General features: G+C 45.7%; 1 protein-coding gene across 6 annotated transcripts in view; it reads right to left on the reverse strand.

Annotated features, from left to right (window-relative positions):
* The window catches only part of LOC147097095 (uncharacterized), a 58181-nt gene that overhangs the window by 19454 nt on the left and 15562 nt on the right, over positions 1–23165 (reverse strand). For 5 of the 6 annotated variants that reach the window (XR_015074484.1, XM_085972920.1, XM_085972919.1 and 2 more), the window contains 6 exons: positions 17760–17790; positions 16453–16516; positions 15069–15113; positions 13102–13139; positions 6346–6436; positions 4761–4811 (listed from right to left, as the gene is read on the reverse strand). Coding sequence is in view for 5 of the 6 variants with exons in the window: in XM_085972920.1 (XP_085829046.1) it covers positions 4761–4811; positions 6346–6436; positions 13102–13139; positions 15069–15113; positions 16453–16516; positions 17760–17790 (320 nt within the window). In the remaining variant the exon portion in view is untranslated. The remainder of the gene's footprint in view (positions 1–4760; positions 4812–6345; positions 6437–13101; positions 13140–15068; positions 15114–16452; positions 16517–17759; positions 17791–23165) is intronic. The other variant, XM_085972921.1, reaches the window with a different exon arrangement.

Genomic DNA, 23165 nt, shown 5'->3' on the forward strand with positions numbered 1-23165 from the left:
CCTCCAGCCAGGCCCGTAAAGAGATCATCAATGAGGGGAAGAGGGTACTGTTCCAGACAGCACCGGGTTAATAGTCACTTTAAAATCCCCGCAGATTCGAACAGATCCATCCTTTTTCAGGACAGGAACAATGGGTATGGCCCATTTGCTCACGCTCACAGGCTCCAGGACTCCATTCTCGACTAAGGCCTCCAAGTTAGCCTCAACTTTTGGCCTAATTGCATAGGGTACAGGTCGGGCTTTGTGAAACTTCGGCTTGCTGTCAGGTTTAATGTCCAGTCTCACGCTGATCTTTTTCATGCTCCCAAGTTCCCCATTGAAGAGTTCTGCATGTTTGTTTAACACTGCAGTCAGACCTGACTTCCCTTTTGACATCATGCGGACTGCAGGCCAGTCCAGTGTGATTTTCTCTAGCCACGCACGTCCCAGTAGCGATGGGTAATTTCCCTTTACCACATATAGTGGCAGTTTTGCAGTCTGTCCGTTCAATTTAACTGTCACCTCAATGGCGCCTCTCATGGCCACAGGTTCGCCGGTATACGTCTTTAGCACAATGTTTGTTGGCTGAAGGGTAAGATGCTTTAGCATTTTGTTGTAGACAGTGTCTGAAACAAGCGACACAGCCGCGCCTGTGTCCACCTCCATCCGCACTGATTGTCCCTCCACCAGTGGTGACACCCAGTAGCCATTTGAACCACCTGCAACCGTCAGTATGTGCACCTCTTCCTCCTCAGAGGTGTCGCTCCCCTCTGTTTTGCTTGTTCCATCATACTGCACTGAATGAACACTTTTTCCTCTCTTGTCCAAATACAGACATTTTGCTTCCATGCTTCCCAGCTCTGTCTGTTCTTTTTTTACCTCTACAGGCGCGTTCTATGTGACCCTTTTTGCCACAATTTCGGCATTCCAGCTCCGTACACCAGAAGTCATTAGCGTGATGGCCCGTTTTCCCACAACGGTAACATGTGCCGTTCCGCGCACCTTTAGGCTCAGACGACCCCTTGTGAACTCTCCCTGTTGAACTCAACTGGTGAGCCTCCTTTTCCGCCATCTCCATGGAGACACTAACTTCAATGGCCTTTTCAAGAGTAAGGTTGTCCTCAGTAAGAAGGCGCTTCTGTGTGGCTGCACTTTGCAGACCACACACAAGTCTCTCTCTAATGGTGTCATTCAGCACCTCCTTGAACTGGCAGTGTTCCGACAACCTTTTTAAAGCAGCAATAAACATCGTCACTGATTCCCCCTCCTCTTGATTCCGTTTGTGAAATCTAAATCTCTCAGCAATAACCAGAGGTTTTGGTGAAAAATGTGCTCCAAGAATTTCCACTAGTTGCTTATATGTTTTAGTTCCTGGCTTATCTGGCTGCACAAGGCTGCGAAGTAAATTGAATGTCTTCGGCCCCATTACACTCAAAAAGGTAGGCACGACCTTTTCGTTTGCCACCGCATTCGCCAAGACAAAATAGTCAAAACATTCCGTATAAGCGCTCCATTGCTCCACATTTTCATCAAAATCACCGATGTTTCCTAATATAGTAGCCATCTCACGTTTCAAATTTAAATTTCTGTTTACTCACTGCACCCGTAACGTACGCAGATTCATCTGCTCCTCGTCGCCACTTTGTTGTGTCGGTACCTTTTTACCTAGACACAATTAGAACTCAGAACTTCAAACATGAAGTGCTTTATTCGAAGGGAAAGGGAAGTTCTGGAGAGTTCCGAACAAAGAGAGCTAAACTTAACCAAGAGAACACCCAACCATTTATCTGCTGTGACAGCGCCACCACAGGTGGGAGGAGAACACACAATACATAACAGCACAGAGGAACTTGGGGATGCAGATGAGTAGACAGTCGTTGCTGTTGGGAGGAACAGGAGATGCCGGCCCTACACTGAGGAGCCTTGGGACCCAGATCTTGGGGATGCTTGCAGAGTTTCAAACCCAAGTTCAAGCAGTCGAGGCAGTGTCCTAAAATATGCAGCAGGTGGTTCAGATGGAGGAGTCCTCTTGCTGCATCTGTGGTACCATGATAGATGTATGCACAGTCCTGCAGTTGACCCTGGAGTAAGTGGCAACTCCAGCATGGTCTGTAGCAGAGCCCCCTCCCCAACAGAGGATCAAAGGTCAATAATAGCTTCCTGAATGGCAGCTTCAACTGCTACCGTAGATGGTTTTGGCACCAAAGTGGAGTGTACAATCTCTCAAGGGTTTTCAAGGTCTGGTTGGAACCATTCGGTCTGCTTCCCCACTGATCAGTGGCAAAACAGATCCGCTGCTCAGTGGCCTGGTAGAGGTGCATACACATGCGGTCGCAGGACAGTGTCACGTGTGTGCCTCCCACCTGACCTCTCAGATACCTGCATGTGGGAGTAAGTAGCCAGTGCCAGGCTTGCAACAGCACAGGACAAGCAACCTGCAGCAAGTCCCTCTGGGGTTTCAGCTGACCGGAGTGGAGAATCACTTCAGTCCCCAAGGACAGTACCACCCTGTCACTGAGGGAGCAAAGAAGTAGGAAGCTTGGTTTAAAAGGGAGCACACAGGGGAGGCAAGATGGTAGAAAACAATAGTGAGGTTCACATTTCAATGGCTATTATAGAATTATTAGCACTGAAATAATACTGTGGCAAAGGGGATGGCACATATGTGACAATCTGAATGTTTTGTATGTGGTCATTTTGAAGGATAACCTTATGTGAGCATATTACTGAGAGGAAACAATTGTCATATGGGGACCTTGACAGCAGGACTGAATATGCAGTGAGCAGGGATCTATTTTAGCTGAAGTTGACCCTTAAAGTAGAGCAGTGCCCTATCTCTGTAGCAGCTGGCAAAGGATTCTCCTGTTCATATTCTTCCTCAATCATGGTCCCAGCAGCCTTCTGTTGCTGCTGCCCTGGGTTACCTTCCTCGTGGTCCTCTGGATTTGTCATAAACAGTCCTTTTCAGATAATGAAATTGTGCAGCACGCAGCGGGCACTAGAATCTGAGAGACACCAGAAGAACTATGCTGGAGTGCACCCCAGATCTATCCAGGCACCTAAAGCAAGCCTTCAGAGTGCTTATGGTCTGCTCTATACCAATCTTGGTAGCAGTATGAGCTTCACTGTATCAATGTTTGAGGGTCCTTGGGATCCACAGAAGTATCATTACCCACTGCTGTAGAGAGTAGCCCTTGGCACAGAGCAACAGCCTTGGACCCATGAGCAGTGATGGGAATTTGGACTATCATAACACAAAGGAATTATGACAGCTTCCGAGATAACAAGCATTAATATGCATAATGATGTGCTTGGCATCACACACCAGCTGCACATTAAAGGAATGAAACCTTTTCCTGTTGGCAAAGTTAACTGCATTGTGGAATGTGGCACATACGGTGACGTGGGTCCCATTAATGGCCCTTTGGACCTGAGGAAATTCAGCAAGTCTGTAAAACTGCCATATGCCGCTGTGCCAGGACCACCGAGAATGAGGTAAACTAGGCAGCTTGTACAAACAAGGCATGTGTAATCTGCTTGATGCAGTGGTAGAGAGCCGATTGGTTAATATGACATATCCCACCAATGCTTCCTTAAAGAAACCTGTGGAATACAAATGGCACTATTATTTTCACAGCCATTGGCAATGTGGTGCCTCTGGTCAATATGAGCTCCAGATCCAGGATAAGCAGCTGGCACAACTCTGTTATTGCCTTTCATGAGAAGCACATCCTTCTGAAGCACTGGCAAGTCATCAGGTTCAGATAGGAGCACCTGGGTTTACAGACATGGTGGCATCGGTATCTGCAGGTGGGAGCCTGACTGCCTGGCCTCCCCGAGTTCATCCTTCTGATCCTCTTCTTCTTCCTCCTCATAACAGAGGTAAAGGGGAATGCCACAGGGAAAGGGCACAGTCGCTTGGGTGGAATGCCTGATGGTTATAAAAAAAAAGGGAGTCAATCCCTGGAGCAGTGCTGCAGATATCTCCTAGAGGTCCAAAAAGCTGCAGTAAAACAAATTTACTAACAAATGGCTCAGAGAAATAAACAACCAAAATGGCTTTTTGCAGTATTTCCACCTGCCCACCGATGCCTAGCAACCTGCAGTGCCTCTTTCATACTGGCGTTGCTTTTTGGAGCCAGGGCACATCCAGTTGGGGAAGAGAAATACAGCATTGCACGTCGCATTCTGACTTGAACATGATTAGCATGCTGTGGGCAGGTCTACAGTGGGCACTGCAAGACACCAAAATCGGTGGTTGGTTGGGGGGGGGGGGGCGGGGGAGCTTAAGAAAATTCCAGCAGATCTCAGGACTAGTAGGGAATCAAAGAATGGCATCTCAATCCCATTTCCTCCACTATCTACCCCAAATATGCCACAAAATGGGAGGAAATTCTAGCCTTAGTTTTCAACATAACTTTTGAGCTGTACTACAAATCCATTTTCCTGTGTGCCTGCCCTGTTAAGCTGCTAGAAGCCTATAAAGCTTGTAGCAGCTAGTTCCCACCCCACAATGGGCCAGCTATGAATCAGCGCTGTTCATGATGCCTGGAGCTCACAGCAAATATTTTAATTCCGCTGACCACAGAGACTACGATGGGGATCAGCCCACTTCATACTGGGTGGGCGTGGATTGCACTTCATCCTACTTCCACTCAGGATTTTGTCTGAGCAGAGATTCTAGGCTCATGTGTGGCATAACTTGTTTTGTGTGGCTCCCATAGTGATATAAAGGGGAGATGTACTGTAACAGATTACTTCATAAGTACATTGCTATCTACCTTCAAGAATCTTGCCTTTATTTTGAGATGCTTCTTTTCTTTTTCGGTTTCCTATATATTAAAGTAAACCAATGGAACCAAAATTACTATGGACAATAACAAATATATTTATTTATAAAATGGTTTGTAATATAAATGAAAAAGCCCATGGAGGCTGAAGGGAAAAGAAGAAATGGCTCACGTCTACCTTAGGAAGTGAGGGAGAAATTTGGCAGAGTTCTCCCTCACACGTTTAAACAATTGGTGTAAAATCTATGATAGGGATTATACATGTCTGCAGAGGGAGTGGCCTTTTCTTATTCCATGCTTTATGTTCTGAAACAGATTGATCCTAATGCCGCTAATTATAGGGGGGAGCTGTGATCTAAAAGACTCATCCCAGCTCCATCACTTCATTGTGGTAAATGGAAAAGATACAAAGATACACAGAGGATTAAGTAAAAGTAAGTGCTTATCATTCAAAACTTTTATCTCCAGAATTGCCACTCTCTTTAAGCAAATGGGTATCTAAGTAACATCTGAAGCACTAGGATTAAAATATTTGATCTTGGAAACTTCAAGATCTGGGCACTGGGTGGTGCAATGGGTTAGCACACTGTGCTTTCACCTCAGATTTGAATCTGCCCCTGACTGCTATAAGGTTTTTATACAAAATGATTTTCAAGGAACATCAACTCAGTTCCTTGTAGCCATGGGTCCATAACACAAAACTGTTCACAATTCAGGTCATAATGATAGCTGGTGTAGGAAAGCAGAAATGGAAAATGTTTGTGCTGGTTCAGTAGGGAGTGCTCGTGAAAGTGGGGCAGAGTATGGATACCTGACCTGGTAGTATTTGGTGCAGACCCTGGGGCTTAGTCTTGGTGCTGCGCGACCAGCGCGTGCCCGAAGTGAGAGGGCCGAGGATCAATAGAAATTAGTGTTCGGGCCTCATCAACATACTCAGTGTGAGCTGCCGGCACTGGTCGCGCCTTCACAGACAGCTCGCCCGAGCGAAGGTGTCAATGTTGGGCCACCTGCCTCACTGACAGCAGCCCTCAGGTATGTCCTGGGAGGGGTGATTGGCGCGGGCTATGGGGGGGGTGGGGGGGTCGCCACTTCTGCTCCACAGGATGTTTTATTTTAATTAATAATAATAAAAATGTAACTTACCTGCACAGTTGGCGGCCGCTGAAGAATCCTGAGTGAGGCAGGCCCGATGCCTGCCCTGCTCATCGCCAACTAATTTATCAATGGGGACCTTCAACAGGCGTTAGTGTAGGCTCTTAATTTATAAATTTAAGGGGCCTAACAGCGGCTTTAGGCATCTGCCCGGGCACAACGCATACCAATTTCTACCCCTGGGAGGCAAAAGTGAAAAAGCACTTTCCCCATTCCTACGTAACTAACCTTAATTAGCACAAAAAAGTATAAATTTAGAAACTGCAACAATACATATTGCACTGTTTTCTAGGACTATGTACGAAAAGAGAATGACCTACAGCTAAGCAAAGATATTGAACCATCTCAGCTTTCTACAACTTAAAAATGTGACAAAAATACTTTCTAAGTGTTTATATGTGAAACATAATCTCCAATCACTCACATCGCTTTTGCTTTTTTGCATTTCAAACATTTCATTCAGCTGCATAATTTCTTGTTCCAATGTTGAAATTTGTGCATCTTTCTTCCTCAGCCTAAGGAAAAGAGAATGGTTTGTATAATCACACCGAGTAAGGATCAGTGTCTAAACTTTCAAATTTAGATGTAATTTATAGCAGACTAAGCCAAAAAAAATGATTGCGCCATCTCCTACTCTTTCCCAGAAACTCAATACTGTGGAGCTCCTCGGCTCCCTCCGTCTTCCCTTCCTCCTACAATCTTCAGGCTTTTAAATGCAAGCTTGGTATCGCCCAATCACTACATCTTGACTTATCTTGTGTTCTCTCCTATGGGACAATTATGCAGTCCTGTCTAAGTGAAGGCGGGACTAGAACACAATGGGCCAGTAATTCCGTTCCCAACGCGCGAGTACGGACAGGGTACTCACGCGTGTGGCCGGAGGAATTGCCGGATTCCAGCATGCACAGCGCATGCGCGGGAAACCGGCATTTCCTCTCCATCGAACTAAGGGGTTAAGAGGTCCAACGCGTGCGTGCAGGACTCTGCGCGCACGCGTTGAACTTCCTTCGTTTTGACAGGTTTGCGCGTGTGCAAGGGCCTGGACTTTTTGGAAATGAAAAAAGGAGGCGGAAGTAGTGGATTCTTGAAGGTAAGTGGTCTATTATTTAAAATTATTACATTTTTTCCACAGCTTCATTGTTTTTAAGGACTGTACAGTAAGGTAAGTTTATTTTTAGGCACGAATTCGTAAAAAAAAAAAAATTTCAAAAATTTTATTAATTGTTTTAAATAGTTTTTAAAAGTTATTTATAGTTTATTTAATTATTGGGATGTTTTTTAAAATTTTAATTAAAGTTAAACTAGTCTTTTGGGCGCCCGTACTTTTCATGAGTTTGACAGTCTTTACTATCAAACTCATGAATGAGTTTCCCCTCCCCTGATTGGCTGCAGAGTGCTCACCTGATCCCAGCCGGCAAATCGCACTAACTACGCCGCTGGATCAGGTAAGCACATCGCGCCGACATCGGAACCGGGCCTGTGACAGGAAATGCAAGCAGGCCCGGGCTTCAGATGTCAGCGCGCAGGGTGAGTGCAGATCGGGGGCTTGCACACGCGGCAAGCTCCCGATCCTAATTTCAGGGCCATTGTGTGCAAGAAGCACAGGGAGCTGTCCTTGCATGGTTTTGCAAGGTCAGCTTATTCCAGTAATTATCCAAAATTCTGCTGCCCGTGTCCTAACTCGCACCAAGTCCCGTTCACCCATCACCCCTGTGCTCGCTGACCTACACTGGCTCCCGGTTAAGCAGCACCTCGCTTTTCAGCTGTCAGCTGTGGCTCAGTTGGTAGCACACTCGCCTCGGAGTCAGAAGGTTGTGGGTTCAAGTCCCATAAGCGCATAAAGCTAGGCTGACACTCCAGTGTAGTACTGAGGGAGTGCTGCACTGTCGGAGGTGCCGTCTTTCGGATGAGACCTCTTTCAGGTGGACGTAAAAGATCCCATGGCACTATTTCAAAGAAGAGCAGGGGAGTTATCCCTGTTGTCCTGGCCAATATTTATCTTTCAAACAACGTAACAAAAAACAGATTATCTGGTCATTATCACATTGCTGTTTGTGGGAGCTTGCTGTGCGCAAATTGGCTGCCACATTTCCCACATTACAAACAGTGACTATACTCCAAAAAAGTACTTCATTGGCTGTAAAGCGCTTTGAGACGTCCGGTGGTCGTGAAAGGCGCTATAGAAATGCAAGTCTTTCTTTCTTTTAAAATTCTCATCCTTGTTTTCAAAGCCCTCCATGGCCTCGCCCCTCCTTATCTCTGTAACCTGCTCCAGCCCCACAACTGCTGCCCCCCTCTCCCACCGCGAGATATCTGCGCTCCTCTAATTCTGGCCTCTTGAGCATCCCTGATTTTAATCGCTCCACCATTGGTGGCCGTGCCTTCAGCTGCCTGGGCCCTAAACTCTGGAATTCCCTCCCTAAACCTCTCCACCTCTCTTTCCTCTTTTAAGACACTCCTTAAAACCTACCTCTTTGACCAAGCTTTTGGTCATCTGCCCATATATCTCCTTATGTGGCTCGGTGTCAAATTTTATTTTATAATACTCCTGTGAAGCGCCTTGAGACGTCTTACTGCATTAAAGGCACTATATAAATACAAGTTGTTGTATGTATTATAAATACAAATGGTCGCGGCGCAGGTTGGCTGATGTGCAAGGTGCATGTTGGATGTGTGGGCAGAATATCAGGTGGTTCAGCAGCTGCTAAAGGGCTGCTCCTCGCAGTAAAAGTCAGGCTGAACAGTGAAAACTCTAAAGGCTTGCTGCTAGCAGCTGAAGGTGAAAGCAAGGACGGACAAGGGCAGCACAGCTCTTTTTGAGAATGCTGCTCTGGAGGGCTTACCGCAAAAGATGCTGCAAAGAAGGACTGTCCCTCCATTCAGAAGAACTGTTAGAAATGTGGGTGGAACTGGCTGAGTGAATAAATTAAGTCTCCCAAGTCCATAAGTTATGGGAGCAGGTGAGAAAAAAAATTATGGACTCATGAAGATTGCCACGGTAAGAGCACCCACACTTTGCTTGTTTTTAGCATCTGGTCTTACGATGAACGGCAACAAGAATTCACTGTTGTCTTGATGTTGCTGGTTGATACATTCACATGCTGCATATATTGCTGCAGGACACACTTTGCTGTTGGCACAGAAATATGCTTCTAATGTCACACATAAATCTTGCAAGTTACTACCATCACACTGCCAATGTAAGCTTTTTTCATGCTATATGTTCATCAATTCAGACAAACTGGCATGTAGGTTTAGCACTTTAATGAGACTGGGCTGGATTTTACCAGTCCTGAGGAGGCGGGTCTGGAGGCGGGACTGCTCCCAACCCGCCTCCAACCAATCTTCCCGGGAGTCGGGTTCCCAATTTGCGCAGGGACCCGACTCCTAGCGGCGGGAAGAGGATTATAGCCACTTAACTGCTTGTTAACAGGTAGCAGGTAGTTATCAGGCAGTTAAGAGGCTTTTTCCCATTTTGCGACTTCTGCTGCGGGCTTCCCGACGTCGGGGAACCCCGCCAGGGTAAGTGAGGCATGCTGTGGGTCTGATGTTATGTTGGTGTTTGGATGACAGTTGCAGAAGTGGTGTGAAGGAAGCAATTGGACACAGGTTAGTATCAGAGCTAAGGAAATGTTGTGAAAGTAATTTTTAATGTGGTTAGATGTTTCTGCAGGTGACAAGCTGTGAAGTGTTTGTGTAGCCTCATCTCATCGGGAGAAGTGACAGATGGCTTCTACAATCTCAGCTGCAGCTGCCATCTATTTTATCCTAAGGAGAGAGTCATTGGAGAGCCTGGCTGCAAGGGCTCACCTTTGGACAGTGATTGTCAGTGTTTGACAGCACCTCAATGCTGTCAAACACTAACAATTCATCTGTCAAACAAGTGTGGTGCATGTGCCTTTAAGAAAACCGGCAGATGACGCGTCATCAACTGACATTGGTTTTCCCTTAATTGGCCGGCAAGCCCGCAGGGCGGGCTTAACGAGGCCAATCAGGGCAAAATAGCGTCTGTTCATCAGACGTCGCTGGGGGCAGGACTGGAACCCCAAAATCAGCAGTCCTGCCTCAAACTCAGCCTGGAAGGTAAGATTCCGCCCAAGTCTCTGCTCTTCCAAGTTCCAACATATGTATTTGCTTACTGGAGAAAAAAAACACATAACAGGTGGGATCAAATGCAGATCAGAGGGGGCTCTCACAACTATCACCTATTGGCTCGCTGTGAGGAGTGCCCTCCAAAATCTGGAGCTGGAGGCCATAGGAGTGAGGGAGGGTCAGGTTGGAGACCATCCCAAACTCAAGACGAGTACCACCCTTTGAGTAGGGAGAGAAAAAAAAAATCAGTCACTCATTCATTCACTGACACATTGCAACAATCTCCTGATCTGTGCAAGCATCTGGATCTTTGTTTTAACATTCCGATGATGTGTTTGACAATGATCCTAGTGGCTGCATGTGTCTCATTATAAATCTATTCTGCTCTTGTTTGTGACAGTCTCAAGGGGATCATGAGCAGGGGCGGAGGAGGATATCTTGGTTCCTATCCCTTCAAGTAATGATGGTACCATAGATTGTCGTAATATGAAGGTGTGTTGACTGCTATCAATGTAGCAGGCATTCACATGCATAATTTTGTGCCTATGTTCACAGACCAGGGGGGAAAAATTGGGTTGGTTTGTGCCTCTCGTTAGCGAAATTCAGCGGGAGGTTAGTGGTGGCAGTAGCCGGTAGCGCCCTGCACCGCTGGCGATGACGTCATCGCCGTGCGCAGCGCCTCGGCCACAAACTTCCCTTGCGCCCCCTGACCTATCGCCGCACGATATGTGTGACAGGATCGGGGGCAATTTGGCGGCGACGGCGCAAGTTAAAGGGCAGGTGTCGGGCGGCCATTTTTATTTTGGCCGACTGCCAGCACATGCCCCCTTTCGCTTTTGTATGCGGGGTGCCAGCCGCGATCGCTCAGCATCCCACTCCCCGGTGGTCCGGCAGGGCCCCAGTGCACGCAGCGCTAGGCCCCTGCCCTTTAATCAGGGGAGGAGGCCTGCAATGACACGGCGCTAGGTGCTGCCGCGCAGCGAAATTCAGTAGCGCCCCACCTCCTGCTTGGGGCACTACTACTGAAATTACAGTGTGGGGGGGGGGGGGGGGCTAAAACCAATTTTCCCCCCCAGATGTATATTCATAGAGTTGAACCCCTTTATGTTCATGAAGGCCATGGGATCAGGGCCAATGTGGCCAATTGTGTTGTCAATAGTGCCCCATATTTGTGGAAGCCTGCCACATGGAAAGAATGCAGTGCTCTCTCATGCTGCAAAGCGATGAAGGAGTTAGCTCTGGCAAACTAGTGCCGGGAATTTCCTCGGGGGTGGCCCAAGGAAATTCCCATCAAAGGTATCAGACATCTGCTTTATGCATTGGTGCAGGCAGCTTGCTAACTTTGGCATACATCCCTTGCTGATGCTTGAAAGAATCAGTAGCTAAAAGTTCAAGACTATGCTCAGTCATCTTGACAGCTGGTGGCAGAGCCCTCCCTGTGTGGAACTTGTCTGAATGTCTGGCTCGAAGAGACAGCATATTTCTGTGACTGCCTCCTGGGTAAAGTGCAGGCAACAAAGGCAAATCCCTTAAACGTGTCCAAGTGGGTGTGCCTTGGTTTGTAGAGACCAATGGCTTGGTAAGGGCAAATACAGCAAGACCCCCACAGGTGTAAACACACTTCCCTCTTCTGTCTCCTCGGATCCTCCTCCAAAACAAGCAAATAGGGAGGTATATTCAGGGGGATGCCCATCTTCAGATTTATGGCTGTTGCAACTTAATTTACAGCTACAAGTTACAGATAGAAAATAGGAGGTCGCAAATAAATCCCCAAAAATTTAACCCGCAACCAAAACCAGCAGCAAATACAATAAAGTTAAATGAACAAGTACTGCAGCAAAATAACCTCCAAAATGGCTGGCGGTGCCTTCAATGCAGTGCCCATTTTAAATGGGCACACAACAGCGTCAGTGCATTCCTGGAGCTAAGCACTGGAAATGGCACCACCAATTTGTGACCCTTAATGAGGGTATTGCACAAAAAGTGCAGTAAGCCTATGCTAAGACTGTGGATTGGCCACAGAATGGTGCTCCCTGCACATCAGGCAAGAAACAATACCATGCTCACACTATGGGGCTTGGCTTTTCTCCTAGCTTTCTCAATTAAAAAATAGTAATCCAAAATGAAACTAGGTTTCCTCAATTAGTTTGAATCCCCAACATTGGAGATTAGATCAGTAGTAATGTGTTGACTACATTTAACTATTAACTTGTTACCATGTCTTTACTACATCCATATTGTAACATCCACATCTATTAAAATATGACAGGCTCAATCCCAATCCCAATCCCAATCCGTGTTAGGGTCATCCATTAGATACATAGGGGAAGAAATTGAGTATAGCCCCGTTTGGGGCGCTAACCTCGCCAGGGCGCTAAAAGTAGCGCCCCGGAAACAGTCGCGCCCCCGCACCGGAAATTGGTCGTTTGCGCCCCAAAGGGAAGCGTGGCGCTACTGGAGGCGCCTCGCATCCCTCTTGGGGCGCTGCGAGTGAATATCATGGCGCAACGTGCCGCAGCGCCACACGCTGCGGCACGTCGCGCTGCGGTATTGCAGGCCTTCCTCCCCTTCTTAAAGGGGAGGGGCCTTGTGCAGCGCGATCTGGGGCCCAGCTGGGCCCCCGAGGATCGGGAGTGCAGGCAAAAGAGCCCGGCACCGAAGAGAAGTGCCGGGCTCTTGGAGAGCAGCCGGCACTCCGCGGGGGCGGGGGGGGGGGGGGGGGGCGTTCGGGAGGCCGGGGACGGGAGCGCAGGCAGGCGGCCAACAACAAAAATGGCCGCCCCGCACCTCGCCTTTAATTTGCACCTCCCCGGCCGCAGGTAGGCCCCCCTGACCCCGTCGGACATAGCGTCCGGCGGTAAATCAGGGGGCGCTGCCGAATATCACGGCCGGGGCGTCAGCGAGGCGCTGCGCACACCGATGACGTCACCACTAACGTCCCGCGGAATTTAGCGGGTGCGTGGGCAGTGCCGCGCCCGGGCGCCAGTTGGCTTGCGCCCCACTTAGCGCCCTCTTAAGGCGCTAATGGGTGGCGCAACCAACCGAATTTTTCCCCCATAGTTTTTATGTTTTGGGAACATTCCCTTACCTGCTTTCCAGTTGCTCAATCACTTCTAATTTGGTGAGCTATAAGGATGGAAGAAAAGAAGAGTGTTCATGGACAACAATATTCTTCAGATCTTGGCGCACCCAATGGAATGTTGAGGCAGACTCAAATCATTTACCTAAGTTAAAACTGTTACAAAAAATAAGGAGCTAAAAGTCTAAAAATAACTAGATAACTGAGCACTTGCGGCTAAATAAAAAGTTAAAAATCACACAGAATGGTTGCATCTTCAAAAAGACATTGCAAAACAAATGAAGCGACTTCAAGTTCATTCACATCTAAAACGGTAATTAGTAATGGCTGCCAACCTTCTGGTAGACTAATTCCCACAGACTAATCAAGTTGCGAGAAAAATGATGGTAGCATGAGTTACATGATTGCCTTGGACCAATCAAGTTGGTGGAAAGTGACAGGGATTGAATGGACAATTAGATTGCCAGTAGAGGGCCCAAACGCAACATTTTAAATAATAAATAATTTAATATCACTCAGTATCTTATGCTTATTATTTCTCAAACATAGATATCATATTATTGTTGAAATTAATGTGTTTTATTATATTTCATTGCTTTGTCTTGAGTTTTGGTTTTGATAGACCACCCCAGACTCCTGACTTGACTCAAGCCCTCACATGGAGAATCAAGGCTAGGCTGAATTCTGGCTGGAAGAACCAAGACCAGACCACTGACTCAACTCGTGGTGTGGTTCTAGGAGCCAAGGCCAAACCCATGTCTCCTAGAATCAGTTCAACCTTAAAATTTCTGACTCACTTCCCCCATAATCATCAATACACATGCTATTAGTTTGGAGCAAGGAAAGTTACTGCCTTAAGTTGAAAAACATGATATTTTCAGCCATCCATTGGCAGGATAGGCATACCAACGTCAGTGTTCTCGCTCAGGCCAACATCCCCAGCATCGAAGCTTTGACCACGCTCGATCAGCTCCGATGGACGGGCCACATCGTCCGCATGCCCGATACGAGACTCCCAAAACAAGTGCTCTACTCGGAGCTCCGACACGGCAAGAGAGCTCCAGGTGGGCAGAGGAAACGCTTCAAGGACACCCTCAAAGCCTCCTTGAAAGAGTGCAACATCCCCACCGACACCTGGGAATCCCTGGCCCAAGACCGCACAAAGTGGAGGAGAAGCATCCAGGAAGGTGCCGAACACATCGAGTCTCTTCGCCGGGAAAAAGCGGAAGCCAAGCGCAAACAGCGGAAGTAGCGCACGTCAACCCAAGCACCCCACCCACCCACCCCTTCAACCACCGTCTACCCCACCTGTGACAGAGACTGTAGGTCCCGCATTGGACTCATCAGTCACCTGAAAACTCATTTTTAGTGTGGAAGCAAGTCATCCTCATTTCCGAGGGACTGCCTAAGGAGAGAAGAAGTTTGGAGCAAGGAAAGTTACTGCCTTAAGTTGAAAAACATGATATTTTCAGCCAGCATGTAACCCAGGCAGTAAATGGAGTTAAGATACAGATCAGCCATGATCTAATTGCATGGCGGAGGGGCTGAATGGCCTACTCCTGTTTCTATGTTCCTAGAAGACAGCAACCTGTAGGTGATTATTACTTATTGAAGTTTTACCAAAATGACAACCATAACACTGGGAATGACTTACATTTTCTGCTTTATCTCCCTCTTCAGATCTCACTGCACACCATGCATCATTCCTGGATCAAAAGGACCGGTAGGTGACCTGCTCCCAAATCTCTACCAATGCCATGAGGTGTGCTATAGCTGTGTCAAGTGACTTACCCTTCAATGCTTCCTGTGCTTCATTTCTGTTCAACTATCCCACAGATGGTACAAATGAGATCAGAAACTCGTGGGCTTTGTGTATTGAATTTCTAGTTTTACTGTCCTTTTGCCAAGGAACAACAAGAACAGATGACCTAGACTCCTTTTGACAGTAACATAAATATTTTTACAAATCTATCTACCTTCAGGAATTTTGCCTTTGTTTTGAGATGTTTCCTTTCCTTTTCCTAAATATTGAGGCCATAAAATAGAGGAACCAGAATTACTGTCAACAATAACAAATGTATTTACTTACAGAAAGCATATCTTTGCATTTTCATAGATATTTTCATTAGTCTTAATTTCTTTCTCTGTAATTAATGCTAGGGCCTGCCCATAAAATGTATAATCCAAAAATCACAATTTGTTTACCCCCCATTGCCAATCAAATGGGTTTAATACCTCCCAAGTATGTACACTTTAATCAACCCTTCCCCCACAAAAACCCTTATAAATGGTGCCAATTGCAGTTGTAAATGTCTTTCTCAAGTACTGCAGCGCCTCCAGCATCAGCTCCATCTTCTCCTTCCTGAACAATGATTTGAAAGCTTGTTGAAGGCCAGCATTTTCTTGGATTTGGTTTACTGCCTACGGCTCTCTGTGTTTGTGGGGGTGGGACTGTTTTACCACTGATGCATTCGTGTCGGTGCTGATGGAAGGGGGATATTTATGGGGCCAGGTCCTGGTTTCAGCTTCAATTCTTCCTCAATCGCTAAAGATGGCTCAAGCATCACCAAGGAGTTTCCCACAGAGTCCCTCTTTCAGTCCAGGTTCTAAGATAGCACAGTTAGGAGCAACCAGGGTTGCAGCTTTTGCTGGCCTTTCCTTCTCTGCCTTACACTTCCTCCACCCACTACACCATCACCAGAGAGACAATCCCATAAATAACCTTTTAACAGGAGAAAGAGGCACTTTTCAGTAATCCAGAAGAAAATTTCAGGGGAAATAAGTCTCGTGGACTGTCCTCCTGTTCCAGTCAGTACTCCCATCAGTAATTGAGTGGTTACCTTGCTTCGTTTTTTCTACTTTTGGCTTAAACATCGTTGTCTCTTTAAAAAAAAAAAATCAGCTGCTGCAAAAAGAAACAGAAAAAGGAGAGGGGCATATGTATGCTCTCACTAACACTCCCTCCCCTGTATGCTTATGTAAGCTTTTTCAAATCCCTATCCCCAGCAGTATACATACTTTACGGATGGTACCTCACGGAGTTCTACATTATTACACAATATACATAACTTTATTAACATTTACCATTTCTTTCCTTACTGCATTGTAACATCAATCGACAAGTGAACCGTTTGGAACTTACACCTTTAAGGCACAAAACCTTTGATGCAGTTTTATTTATTTTACTTTTTAGTTTTGCCAAACTAGAAACAATGATATTTTACATCACTTTCAGTACATCTCATCAAATAAAGCCAATTGGAACAATAACAGTAGAAACCACCTCAGAGGTGTAAGTAACATCTCAGTGATACAGATGGTTATTGCTCATCTGTAGATACAAGGATATGAATGACATACCATAGCCTCATAACGCTTCTCATATTCAAGGAGCAGATCTCTAATTTCTTCACTGATGAGAGATCTGCAAGACAGATATTTTATAGAGTAAAAATATCCAAGTATCAAGCATCTTTGAGGTCACCAATGAAGACAGGATGCGTTGGCAGCACGGTGGCATAGTGGTTAGCACTGTTGCCTCACAGCGCCAGGGACCCGGGTTCGAATCTGGCCTCGGGTGACTGTCTGTGTGGAGTTTGCACATTCTCCCCGTGTTTGCGTGGGTTTCCTCCGGGTGCTCCGGTTTCCTCCCACAGTCCAAAGATGTGCGGGTTAGGTTGATTGGCTATGATAAATTGACCCTTAGTGTTAGGGGGATTAAATACGTGGGGTTACGGGGATAGGGTGGGATATGTGTTGGTGTAGGGGATACTGGGATCGGGTGGGATATGTGTCGGTGCAGGCTCGATGGTCCGAAATGGCCTCTATCTGCACTGTGGGGTTTCTGTGATTCTGTGAAGACAGGATGCGTTCTGCCAGCTGAGATTTGAAAATGGAACTTAGGAGGTCTGGTAGTTGAAAGAGCTCAGCACTTGATTCCCAGCCAAGGTTGTACGGTTGAGTCCCAGGGCTTTTCCATCACTCACATTTCCTTTCTTTTCTTGGGTGTTTTCCTTGTCAGTCAAGAAATTGCATACCAGATAAAAAGTGCCAGATTCTCCTCTTTGGGGCGGAGTTCAGGTGGGGCAAGACTTCTTCCCGCCCCTCTGGATCCGCCTCAACCTGACCATTTTCCTGCAGCACCAGAAGGTTGTGGCGAAGAACCTTAAAGGGGCAGAAGCGTTCTGAAGATAGGAGTACATGCTATTTGCATGCGGTAGGCAGGGAAAGTGCAGCCAGCAGGGGTCCTGGTGGGGGCAGGGGGAGGGAAATTCTGGCTGAGGCGGTGAGATGCCACTCGGACTCAAACGCAAAATTTTCCCTCATTCTCCACCAATTTTGGGCAGGATCATGGAGGAGAATTCCCCCAATGTGCTTCCTCTCCAGGAGAAGGAGAAAGCTGACTTTGTCCAGCTATTCCTGGTCAATCACAGTGACAAGAGTCCTCAAGAGCACACATATCCCAACAGCATCAAGTGGAACCATTAACTAGTGGACACATTCAGATAGCATCAAGAGGAACCATTAACCAGTGCAGACATCTCTACAACCAGGATGACCACATCTCTACAATTAGGAAGTACCCTTAAGCAGGTCACAGATCCCACAGAGCTTCTTACTGAGGCAGGCAGCTGTACTAAATTGCAAGGAAGAGAGAAAATACTCACTGATTGACTGCCTGTAAACTTTCAGCGCCATCTATAATTACAGAATGAAGATAAAGCATTAGTCAATAAAAGATCGATCCAAGTAGTTTTGATTACTTCTTAAAAAGGTGCTGGGTCCCTAACGCACCACAATTCCATGGTAGTGGAATTTCTCCCCTGCCATTACTTTTCTTCTCCCAATTTTCCTCCAATATTTAAAAACTCATTCTCAGGATGTGGTATCACTGGCAAGGCTAGTATTTATTGCCCATCCTTAGGTGGGCCTTCTTCTTGAACCACTGGTAGTGGTTTAATACAACTGAGTGGCTTGCTTGGTCACATATAGGCCAAACTGGTTAAGGACAGGAAGTTTCCTTCCCTAAAGGACATCAGTGAACCAGTTGGTTTTTATGATAATCTGACAGCTTCATGGTCACTTTTATTGATGCCAGCTTTTTATTTTCAAATTTTTAAAACTGAATTCAAATTCTCAAACTACCATGGTGGGATGGATTATTAGTCCAGGCCTCCGGATTAATAGTCCAGTAACATAACCATGACTCTATTGACATCTGAATGGTAGCAAATGATACCAATCTTTCAATCTCCCCTGATGTGCAGCTCATTAATCCTCATGCATTTCACAATTCACCCAGCACACTTCAAGGCTAGCCAGGCTACTTAATTATCCAACCCCATTGCGTTTAGGAATTGAGGAAACAATAGAGAAAAATTTGCTCAAAACACCAAATTGGGAGGTATGGTAAATTATGAGGAGGAACAGGAATAGGCCCATTCAGCCCCTCGATCCTGTTCCGCCATTCAATTAGTCTATGGCTGATCTATGTGAAAGATTGCTGGAGGATATAAATAGGCTGGCCGGGTGGGCAGATGCAATTTAAAGTACAGAAGTATGAAGTAATATACTTTGGGGTAAAATAAAATAGGGAAAGGAAATACACTTTAACACTTTAAATGGTAAGATTTGAAATGTAATAGAAGAGCAGAGGGACCTTGTGCAGGTACACAGGTCAGGTGATAAAAAGGCAAACAGAATCTCTGGATTTGTATTGAGAGGCATGGAATACAAAAGCAAAGACATAATGTTGAACTTGAATTGTATACAGTTTTGGCCACCCCATTATAGGAAGGATATAAAAGCAATGGAGAAGGGGCAGTGTAGATCCACCAGGATGTTACCAGGGATGATGGGTTACAGTTATGAAGGGAGACTTGAGAAGTTAGGGCTTTTCTCTTTGGAGCCGAGAAGCTCTTCCAGATTATGATGGGTTATGAAAAGGTAAATAGTGATCAGTTGTTTCCACTGATCAGTGAGATGGCAATGAGAGGGCACAAATTTAAGATAATCACAGAAAGAATTAAAGGGGAGGTTAGAAAATGTCTTCACACAGAGGACGATTAGAATGTGGAATTCTTTGCTACAAACTGTTGCTGAAGCAGAGTCCATAAATTAATTTAAAAGGGAATTAGGTCATTGCTTGCAAAAGAGGAATATTAAAGGGCAAGGGGAGTAAGCAAGCAAGAGAGTAGGTTAAGACTAGGTGGCTTATGTGGAGAAAACCACCAGTGCAGACTTGAAGGGCCAAATAGCCTGTTTCGGTACATATAGTTATAAAATTCTGTGATCCTCCACCCAGCCTCTGTTTTAAATCTTTAACATGCAGGTGTTTGAAAATTATACGGGCATTTTCCACTTTGCCAGGAGCACAGATCAGGAAATTGCACACCTCCAGCATGTGATTTTCTGTCCAGTAAAATGGATGAAAATTACGGGCTTGGGCCGCACAATTTCCCATTATGAAGTGTAAAATCTTCCCTTGTATTTCCTAGTATAGTGAACACAGCATTACATTTTTTTCCATTTAATATTACAACAATGTTTGTTTAATGTGGTGAGTTGAGCATATGTTGTTGAATGTAACACCAGGTGTATCTGTCTGTCAATAGGTGCTAGCCTCATTTGTACTTTAGATACACCATTTTCCTGTATGTTTTGCCCTGTGTACACTAGTTCCTGGGGCGTTACAGAAAAGAAATAGGGTCTCCACCCCTTTTGCAAATGATGTGCATTTCCTGAGACTAAATGGGCAGGGGCACAAAGATCCAGCCTGAGCATTTAAATTACATGGAAATGATGTCACAACCCTTTCCAAGTCATTTTCAGGTGCTAACACTGGGCCGCTGTCTATTTGGCGGTACACTTAAGGAAACTGGTTTTCAGGAATTGCTAGGCTGCAGTTTCAAATTGGAGGATCCTTATAGGGGCAGTCAGCAACTTACCTTTAGGTGTTATCTAACTATTCATATATTGGTTCAATGAGGGATCAGATTTTTTTCTGCAGTGATGCTGCACTGTGCAGAAGCAGTGGATTTTGCTGCTGACACAAGCAGCAGCCACCAGTGCCAAATTCCCTTTCCTCGTGATATGTAAAACAGCTGAACTAAGAAATACAGCCAGATTCAGCAGCATTCAAGTAGAGCGTGTGCTGGGGTGATCAGGAAACAGGAAAACCAGATCCACAATGTTGTAATTTTAAGCCTTCATTTGAAATGGGAAAGCCCAGTTTGAACAACATTTTTAGTTCCAAGGCTCTGCTCGCCATACTTGGAGGGGCAATTTAACTACCGGCAATTTGAGTAAAAAGAAAATCCATCCTTTATCCAGCAGCTACTTAACATCTAACTGCACACTTTAACCTCATTGCCTTATTAACTGTTGTTTTTATAGGTACAGTATTACTGATTAATAGCTATACAAGTTTGACTATATGATCATCCACAAGGTTTCCACCCTACACCAAATTCAAACTCATTCAGAACTCTGCAGCCCACATCCTGTCCGATACCCTGTTCTCATCAACACTCAATGGTTTACTGTCCCCAGTAGATCAGCTTCAAAATCCTTGTACTCACCTTCAATTCTCTCCCACCATACCGCTGCAATCTTCTCTACCCCTATGTTGCAGCACACACTTTTCAATGTTCTGAATCTGGTCTACTGACCCTCCCAACTTGGTCCACCATCAGTGGCTGTCAGGGTTGGGGAGCCACGGGGTCGTGTAAGTACGGGGCCGTGCTCGCCAGGCATGGTAGGTTCTGGACCCAAGTGCAGAAACCAGGCTAGAGGCAGGTATACAATCTTAAGGAACAGTACTTTATTCATTACTTAACTAGATTCACACATAACTAGATTCATACAAGAAAACACAACAGCATACGTAAGAGCTCGAGACAGCAAAACACCAGATAATACATAGAACTCGAGACAAGAACAATATACATAGAACTCGAGACAAGTTACAAAACGGCTAGTCAAGAATAGGGACTCAGGACAGCTTCCATGAGGCATCATACTTGTCCATACTGAGCTGGGATAAGCTTACCACAAGCGCAACCAGCTTGCCGAGACGTGACTCGAGACAAGCTATCACGAGGGGCTGCCGCAGGGGTAACAGGCTTCTCAAGAGCTCAAGACAAGCGCCAGCATGGCAACACGCCAGTCCAGACAAGCACCTTATCAAGACTAAGAACAACAAGAACACAAAGTTAGTTACATCTTAAATACAGAACTCGAGAATACATCTTAAATACAAAGCTCGAGAGAACTATGGCAACCAACTAGTTAAGTCAGGAGCCACAGAGCAAGGGCTAGGCTACCCGGCTAGGACTGAGCGAGGAATGAAGCAACCACAGAACTTATATACCAAGAAAACCAGGTGCAACCCATGAACAGCTAACAGGCCGTTAAGCATAAACACAGGAAGCTAGGAACAATTAACAAAGGGCTGGAAAACAAACAAGTGAAGGTGCCATCTAGAGGTTACAGAAGGAACTGACTGGCACCCTCACAGTGGCAGACCCGTTAGCCACTACACTCCGGAACTCACTCCCTAAACCCCTTCCCCTTGCTACTTCTCTCCTCACTTTCAAAAGCCTTCTCAAAATTTACTTCTATAATCTACCTTTGGTCACCTCCCCTAATGTCTCTACAACTTCCTGCTCGGTGTCCACCTATAAACCGCTTTGAGACATTTTGTTACGTAAAAGGTGCTATATAAATGTAAATTGTGGAGTGAAGTGTATAATTTCCCACTCTCATGTTGTAACTCAATGCAAAGTCAAAACATATTTCATTTCCCAGCACCAGCCCTCACTGAGATGAATGTGTGCAGACAGATAGAGTGTCAGACAGACAAGGCGGCAGAAAATCTGCCTAACCTATTGACGCATTGCATAAAATTAAATAATGAAAGTACCTATTGTTTACAAGCATTAAAATAGCCAATAGTAAACTGCAGGTTAAGGACATCATCGGTGAGTATTAACATCCTCAACTAATCAGACATGCATAGAATGCACCCTGTAGTGCCATGGAAGATGTCACACAATTGGACATGGTTAGCTGGATTTGATGAGAGACATGGTGGCACAGTGGATTAGGATATTACCATTTTACTCCTGGAGCCTGGATTCAAATCTAGCCCAGAAGATAAAGTCGCCTTTCTCTGCTTGCTGTAAGGGTCCTTTATTAAATCAGTTTGGGCAACGTCAACCCAGATATTGTGGACGTGGGTCAATAGCATCAAGTTGCCCATAATTTGGCACAAATTGACAGCCTCCTCATCCAGAGAAGCAATTGCGACAAAAATGAAGACTTTCAATTTTTGATGCACTCATTTATTTCTTGGGTCATGGTATACACAAGGTTAGAACTGGTTACTGCTCGCTGATTTTTCAGAGAATTTACTTTACATTCTGGCGAATAATTGTACCGCAGGGCACTAGTGTCGTTTAGGAAGTACTTAGTACGCGTGGTTTGATTGCCGCTATTGTACCTGAATGGGGACCTATCAAACAGGTCATTCAAAGTAGTTGGCACAGATCATTGAATCAAGGCATCCCATTCAATTCAAAAATCATATGTTATTGACGCTCTGGGGTCTTTTTGGGGTAGGAGGTTTTTATTGGCAGTGTTTTAGAAACATAGAAGATAGGAGCAGGAGTAGGCCATTCGGCCTCTCGAGCCTGCTCCGCCATTCAATGCGATCAAATCATCCAAATTCAGTACCCAGTCCCTGCTTTCTCCCCATATCCCTCGATCCCTTTAGCCTTAAGAAATATATCCAACTCCTTCTTGAATATATTTAATGAATTGGCCTCAACTGCCTTCTGTGGTAGAGAATTTCACAGGTTCACCACTCTCTGGGTGAAGAAATTCCTCCTCATCTCTGTCCTAAATGGCTTACCCCTTATCCTTAGACTGTGACCCCTGGTTCTGGACTCCCTGGCCATTGGGAACATCCTTCCAGCATCTAGTCTGTCTAGTCCTGTTAGAATTTTATACGTTTCAATGGGATCCCTTCTCATTCTTCTAAACTCCAGCGAGTACAAGCCCAATCGACCCAA

The sequence above is a fragment of the Somniosus microcephalus genome, chromosome 33 (assembly GCF_052327205.1).
Source record: "Somniosus microcephalus isolate GS21.2 chromosome 33, FLI_Smic_1.0, whole genome shotgun sequence".
Taxonomy (NCBI): domain Eukaryota; kingdom Metazoa; phylum Chordata; class Chondrichthyes; order Squaliformes; family Somniosidae; genus Somniosus; species Somniosus microcephalus.